The following is a 6,871-nucleotide window of genomic DNA, read 5'->3' as shown; positions in this document are numbered from 1 at the left end:
AGAACACAAGGGTGCATTCCACCTGGTCCAGGAGATATATCTACCCTTAGACTATTCAGCTTCCTGAGTACTTTCTCTGTCGTAATTGTGACTGCGCACACTTCTCTTCCCTGACACCCTTGAGTATCTGGTATACTACTGATGTCTTCCTCAGTGAAGACTGATGCAAAATACTCGTTCAGTTCCTCTGTCATCACCTTATCTCCCATTACAATTTCTCCAGCACCATTTTCTATTGGTCCTATATCTACTCTCACCTGTCTTTTACTCTTTATATACTGTACTTGAAAAAGCTTTTAGTATCCTTTGATATTATTTGCTAGCTTCCTTTCATAGTTCATCTTTTCCCTGTTAATGACCTTCTTAGTTTCCTTTTGCAAGCTTTTAAAAACTTCCCAATATTCTGTCTTCTCACTAATTTTTGCTTCCTTGTATGTCCTCTCCTTTGCTTTAACTTTGGCTTTGACTCCTCTTGTCAGCCATGATTGCATCCTTTTTCCATTAGAAAATTTCTTCTTTTTTGGAATATATCTGTCTTGCACCTTCCTCAGTTCTCACATAAACTCCAGCCACTGCTGCTCTGCCGTCCTTCCCACTAGTGTCCCTTTCCAGTCAACTTTGGCCAGTTCCCCTCTCATGCCACTGTAATTTCCTTTACTCCACTGAAATACCAACACATCACATTTCGGCTTCTCATTCTCAAATTTCACAGTGAACTCAATCATGTTATGGATCACTGCCTCCTAAGGGTTCCTTCACCTCAATCTCTCTAATCATTTCTGGTTCATTACACAATACCCAGTCCAGTACAGCTGATCCCCTAGTGGGCTCAGCAACAAGCTGTTCTAAAAAGCCATCTCATAGACATTCTACAAATTCTCTCTCCAGATCCAGTGCCAATGTGATTTTCCCAATCCACTTGCATGTTAAAATCCCCCACAATTATCATAACACTGCCCTTCTGACAATCCTTTTCTATTTCCTGTTGTAATTCGTAGTCCACATCACGGCAGCTGTTAGGAAGCCTGTATATAACTGCCATCAGGGTCCTTTTACCCCTGCGATTTCTTAGCTCAACCCATAAAGATTCTGCACCTTCCGATCCTATGTCACCTCTTTCTAATGATTTAATATCACTTCTTACCAATAAAGCCACGCCTCCCCCTCTGCCTACCTTCCTATCCTTCCGATACACCATGTATCCTTGGACGTTCAGCTCCCAGAGACATGCATCCTTTAGCCACGTCTCAGTGATGGTCACAATATCATACCTGCCAATCGTAGCTGTACAACAAGATCATCCACTTTACTCCTTATGCTGCGTGCATTTAAGCATAACATTTAAGTCCAGTATTTGGTACTTTTTGCTTTGATTGCACTGCAACTTTATTGCACTGCAACTCATCCCAATGGCTACAAATTTGCCTCATCATCTGCCTGACTTTCCTGACATCTTTACTGCTCACTATCTTAGATTTATTTGTTTTCCCCCTCCTCTGCTCTATCATTCCAGTTCCCATCCCCCTGCCAAATTAGTTTAAACCCTCCCTAACAGCTCTATTAAACCTTCCCACCAGGATATTGGTCCCCTTCAGGTTCAGGTGTAACCCAGCCTTTTTGAACAGGTCATACTTCCCCCAGAAGAGATCCCAATGATCCAAGAATCTGAAGCCCTGCCCCCTGCACCAGTCTCTCAGCCACGCATTCATCTGCCTGATCCTACTATTCTTGCCCTTGCTAGCACGTGGCACAGGTAGCAATCCTGAGATTACTACCCTGGAGGTCCTGCTTCTCAGCTTCCTTCCTAACTCCCAGAAATCTCTCTTCAGGACCTCCTCCCTTTTCCTATCTATGTCATTGGTACCAACATCTACCAAGACAGCTGGCTGCTCGCCCTCTCCCTTCAGAATATTCTGGACCCAATCCGAGACATCCCACACCCTGGCACCTGGGAGACAACACACCATGCGGGTATCTCTATCAGGCTCACAGAATCTGCTGTCCGTTCCCCTGACTATGGAATCCCCTATGACTACCGCATTCCTCTTCTCCCTCCTTCTCTCCTGCACAACAGCGCCAGGCTCAGTGCCAGAGACCCGCTCACCGTGACCGTCCCGTCATGTAAAATCATGCCGTACACAGCTAAGGTGAATAATCGGTCATTTTTTCCAGGGTAAGTGGGGGGTGGGGGTCTCGATTTAAGCTGATAAGTGAAAGGTCAAAAAGGGATCTGAGGCGCATGTTGCTCACATAGAAAGTAATGGGTGTATAGAACGAATTGCCAGAGGAAGCCGCATTACCAGTTACAATTAAAATGTTTAAAAGACATTTGGACAGGTACACGGAGAGAAAAAGGTTCAGTGCCCAGGAAATGGACACTAAACAGGCAAATAGGAGAGACGTCTTGATAGGCATGGGCGAGTTCGAACAGACAGCTTGTTTTTGCGATGTCTGACTATTAAAAGGTTAAATAAGTATTAGAAATAAAAGAGAAAAATAACTCAGGAAAAGAGAGAAAAATAACTCGTAATTAGGCAGAGAAGGAGTGGGTTAACCCCTCAGTCCCTGCCAGCTGTTCGCTACAGCAGTAAGTACACCAGGACGGCCAGCGAAGGGTTTGGGGGCTTGTTCTGCCCTGTCGAAGTTGCTTGGCTGGAACTGCCCGTGCCCAGCAACTTCGTCGTCCAGTTGATTAGTGAAATGTTACAATTTCCAATCCTGCGGAGGGATACGCGGAGCAGCTTCCGACGGCGCGGGGCGGCCGGTTGCTGCGCGACGGGAAGAGTTGTGTCTGTTGCCGAGCAACCAAAAGTTGGAATCAAACTTGCGGTGGGAGCACCTGAGCCCGGGAGAGGGCGAACAATGGAGGCGCGGAACTGGTGGTCCGCTCCCCCAGCGAAGGGCGAGGGTGGGCCGCATCGTCACTGGTACCTGTGTTCGACGCATGGGTTTTAGTTTTTACAGACTTTATTTATTTGCTTCCCCATTTGAAGTGCATTCAAACTTTTTAGAAGCAATTGTAGCTTATTCCACCCCCAAAAATGGACAGTCAGCTTCTGGCTGAGAAGTACACTGTAAGCAGCAAAGAATCCGATTTGAATGTATAGCGAGACATTTTTTCCTTTGATAATAGCAATATTATCGTTCTAATTGTTATTTCACAGGATGATTCGGAAGAATTACATTTCCCTGACTCGATTTCCACCGAACTAGCCCCCTCGCTATTAAGTAGTGGAACACCTATGAGTGGAGAAAGAGATGCATCAGCTTCTGGCGATGACACAGCAGGAGGGACTTCAGACTACCGGCAAACCCTCGCTACCCCGGCGCCAGCTACTGAGCCCAGTAACGCAGAGCAGAGTTCCGGCGTGTCCGAGGTCCCGGGTGATTTCCAAGCCGAGGATACCGCCGAACCCGTTCCTCACCTTGTCACATTCACAGTGACTGTAACCCTGGCAGTACCGACCGGTATGTAACACTAATCCAAACAAAACATTCCCAACCTGTAATAAAGTGGGAAGGTCAGTCCCAGTTTTATTAAACTACTCACAGATACAGACTTTTTTGCACATCGTTAACGGCCAAGAAACGCGGATTACTTGTTAAAATGTTAAATGCTCGTTAGTCAATTTTCGATGTTACTTTTTGAAAAAAATTGCTAATTGTACAATTAATAATACCTGACTGATTGCGATTTATTGCTTTTCAGTTGCTGCATTTTGTACTTTGTTTTGAAGCTTATTTTTGCTGTGACTTTAAGGCACTTAATAACAAATTGTATAAAAATCAAACACAACGTCTCCGTCCTGTTATGTTAACGTAGGGCTTCTTTCTGCAAATGCTGCCTGACTACAATGTTTCCATTTATTAAGTAAGTAATGAAATAGTCATTTCATGGTTCAAGTGTTTTACAGTGATTTGTAGCCTGGGCAAACATTTTCCAAAAATGCCAGTAGCCCATTCTCCACTTAAATGTTTCTGTTTAAAGTTTTCAGAGAACTTTGTGAACAATAAAAACTAGAAATGTATCTGTTGTTGATAATAATAATGGATAATCCTTTTTCATAACTCATGCTGATTTGAGTGTACTCTATATTACATTGACTGTCCTATTTACTATAAGTTACTATGATTGCACATATAGATGGAATGTAATGTAAAGATTTTTACTCATGTATGTGAAGGATGTAGGAAATAAGGTCAATTCAATTCAGATTAATCCCAAACACTTCAATATCTCCCTGTGAAGGTATAGAGGAGTGTAATAGAACATAGAACATTACAGCATTGTACAACCCTTTGGCCCATGAGATGTTATGCTGACCTTTTAACCTTCCCTCCCACATAGCCGCCTATTTTTCTATCATTCATGTGCCAATCAAAGAGTTTCTTAAATGTCCCAAATCTACCTACATCTACAATCACTCCTGGCATTGCATTTTACACACCACCACTCTTTTTTTAAATCTTACCTTCAGCATCCCCCTATACTTTCCTCCAATCACCTTAAAAATTATGCCACCTCATATTAGCCAGTTAGGTAGTACAGAAAGTAACTGAAAGACTGGAAAAAATAGACATGCGCCCTGCTCTAGCATTCAAGAAACAAGCGTTCTTTTGTAAGGCCAAGACTTAGAAAAACAGAATTGCCCCAGTCCAGAGAGAGAATTTTGGCTATTAAACTAATGGTTTATATTTTGATTGTGTAGAACTGGGGAAGAGAATAGCATTCCTGAATTGGGGACTATTCTTGTGCATCCTTCAGTTGCATTACAAATGATTTTTAAATTATATATTCTGTTCCGGGTCCATTCATAGTGCTTCATAAATATTCTTACAGTACTGAACATATCATAATTAATTTGCCCTGCATTCATCACTAGTCCATTTTGAATGTTATTGATTGTCCACTATAAATACCACTGCTAGTAAAAAAACATAGAGTTCGTGTGCCAACTGCTAAGCAGTGTAGGTCAACTCATTTTAGGTAGTTGGCACATGGTATAGATTTGCTTTCAGTAGATTGAATGTTTTTTTTATTAATTATGAAATATGTATTTCTCAGTGAAAGAGAGTAACAAAATGAAAGATCGGAAGTCTAAGGCACTGAAGATGTTGGAAGCATTAAAAGCTATCAGCTACTTCCACATGGAAGCATCTCTTCTTCCAAATGCTGAACCAATAAAATTTGATCTGGTGACCTTTGAAAAAGCTGCTAAGCTCTACATGGCAACTGATTCCCAGGTAGGTGATTTTGTACAGGTTTATCGATTCTGTTAAGAGTTTATGCTGTCTGTGGGCAGAGGACTGAGATGACCATGATATGGAATATGCAGATGGCGAATGTGGATTCAGATGTGATTTTGGAAGGGAAATTGGATAGATCTTGATTGGGAGGGATTAATGCGTGGCCGCTGCTGCAAAAAAATAGAGTGTGAAAGAGTGAACCTGGTTTTTGGACTTGTGTAATGATTCTATTATATAGTTGTAGTCATTGGGTAAAATTTCCTGCTTAGTGCAAATTAGATGTTTTCCCATGACACCATGAACTCCATTGGGAAGCACCACTACAGGGCGTGGATTGACACCAAGCGTTTCACTGAGATTTCAACAGGTTCATTACTATTGTTATAACTCCCAGTCTGTAAATGAATGTGGTACAGAGAGACACTAACTTAATTCCTCATTTTTATTGAACTTTTGTCAGGTTGGCAATGGAAGCTTGGAATTGTATCTCAATATTATCCTTTGATAATAGCATGAATTTAAATTTGAACCAGCTTTTTCAAAGATCGTGAGTGGCAGTTTTTCATTATGCTAGTAGTTACCATGCTTCAAGGAATAAATTATGAATCCTTAAAAATACAGCTCTTTTAAAAATAGCTTTTGAAACATGCGTTTCCATGGCTTCACCTCTCATTATTTCTGTAACCTCCTCCAGACTTGGAACCTTATGTGAATTCTGCATTCCTCCAATTCTAGTCACTGGGAGCTCATCAGTTTTAATTGTGCTACCTTTGTAAGCCATACATTCACCTGTCCAATCCCTATATGCAGGAATTGCTTCATCAGTCCACTCTATCTCTGGCTGCTTTTAAAAACTTACATTGATTTTGTGCTGATTTTTATTTGTCAATGCTTGGAATATTTTATATGTTAGTTTATAAGATTACAGATTGCTGCAGTTATATTTATCTTAACATTTTTTGTCTATTTTATTTAATTAATAAACTTTAAAGATCTTCACCTTGAATTAACTGTTTATATGTTTACTACAAGAGGAAGTTTCCAATTAGTAACATATCACATATTTTGTACTGTCACGGAGAACAATTATTTTTGCCTACTGAAACATTGTTGACAGAGGTGAAAATAAATTTGATTGTCATCTAGTCTCTTACTATTCAAAAGGCAATAGAAATCTTTTGCAATGTTTCAGTTTTAATGTGGGAGAGTTGGGACGAAATGGGAGCTGACTTATGCCAACTGGAACAGGAATGTATCCTTTATTCTCCTGAAATATATTCTGTGACTAAGAGTTCTTAGTATCCAGAGATGCTCCTTCAATCCCAAATCCTCCAATTAAAACCAAGTGGGTAGTGAAAACGCTTGAAGATTAGAATAAAAATATATGGTCCAATTTATTGAGAAGTTGTGGACCTAACGAGGGATTTGCCAAGCTGTCAAAATTTAATTCATTTCTGCTTTGCTATGAATAATGATAGGAAATGGGCTGCAATAATACAGGGAAAATTTAACAAAATTATGCTGCTTCATTAGCTTTTCTACTCAGGGTACTATGAATGCTGCCACAAGATGGCGGCATGCATGGTCGCACCAGCCTCTCTGGCTCCAATAAATGGTGAAATTT

At 41.0% G+C, this 6,871-nt stretch overlaps 1 protein-coding gene across 2 annotated transcripts in view; it reads left to right on the top strand.

The window, feature by feature from the left end:
• The first annotated feature begins 2,839 nt into the window (after positions 1-2,839).
• cfap92 (cilia and flagella associated protein 92 (putative)) overlaps positions 2,840-6,871 on the top strand; it is a 123,628-nt gene continuing 119,596 nt past the window's right edge. For both annotated transcript variants that reach the window (XM_063068140.1, XM_063068139.1), the window contains exons 1-3: positions 2,840-3,074; positions 3,165-3,468; positions 5,066-5,244. In XM_063068140.1, the coding sequence (XP_062924210.1) occupies positions 3,042-3,074; positions 3,165-3,468; positions 5,066-5,244 (516 nt within the window). In that variant the 5' untranslated portion in view covers positions 2,840-3,041. The remainder of the gene's footprint in view (positions 3,075-3,164; positions 3,469-5,065; positions 5,245-6,871) is intronic.

Source organism: Mobula hypostoma, chromosome 15 (assembly GCF_963921235.1).
Source record: "Mobula hypostoma chromosome 15, sMobHyp1.1, whole genome shotgun sequence".
NCBI lineage: Eukaryota > Metazoa > Chordata > Chondrichthyes > Myliobatiformes > Myliobatidae > Mobula > Mobula hypostoma.
This window is presented reverse-complemented; position numbering and strand designations above follow the sequence as displayed.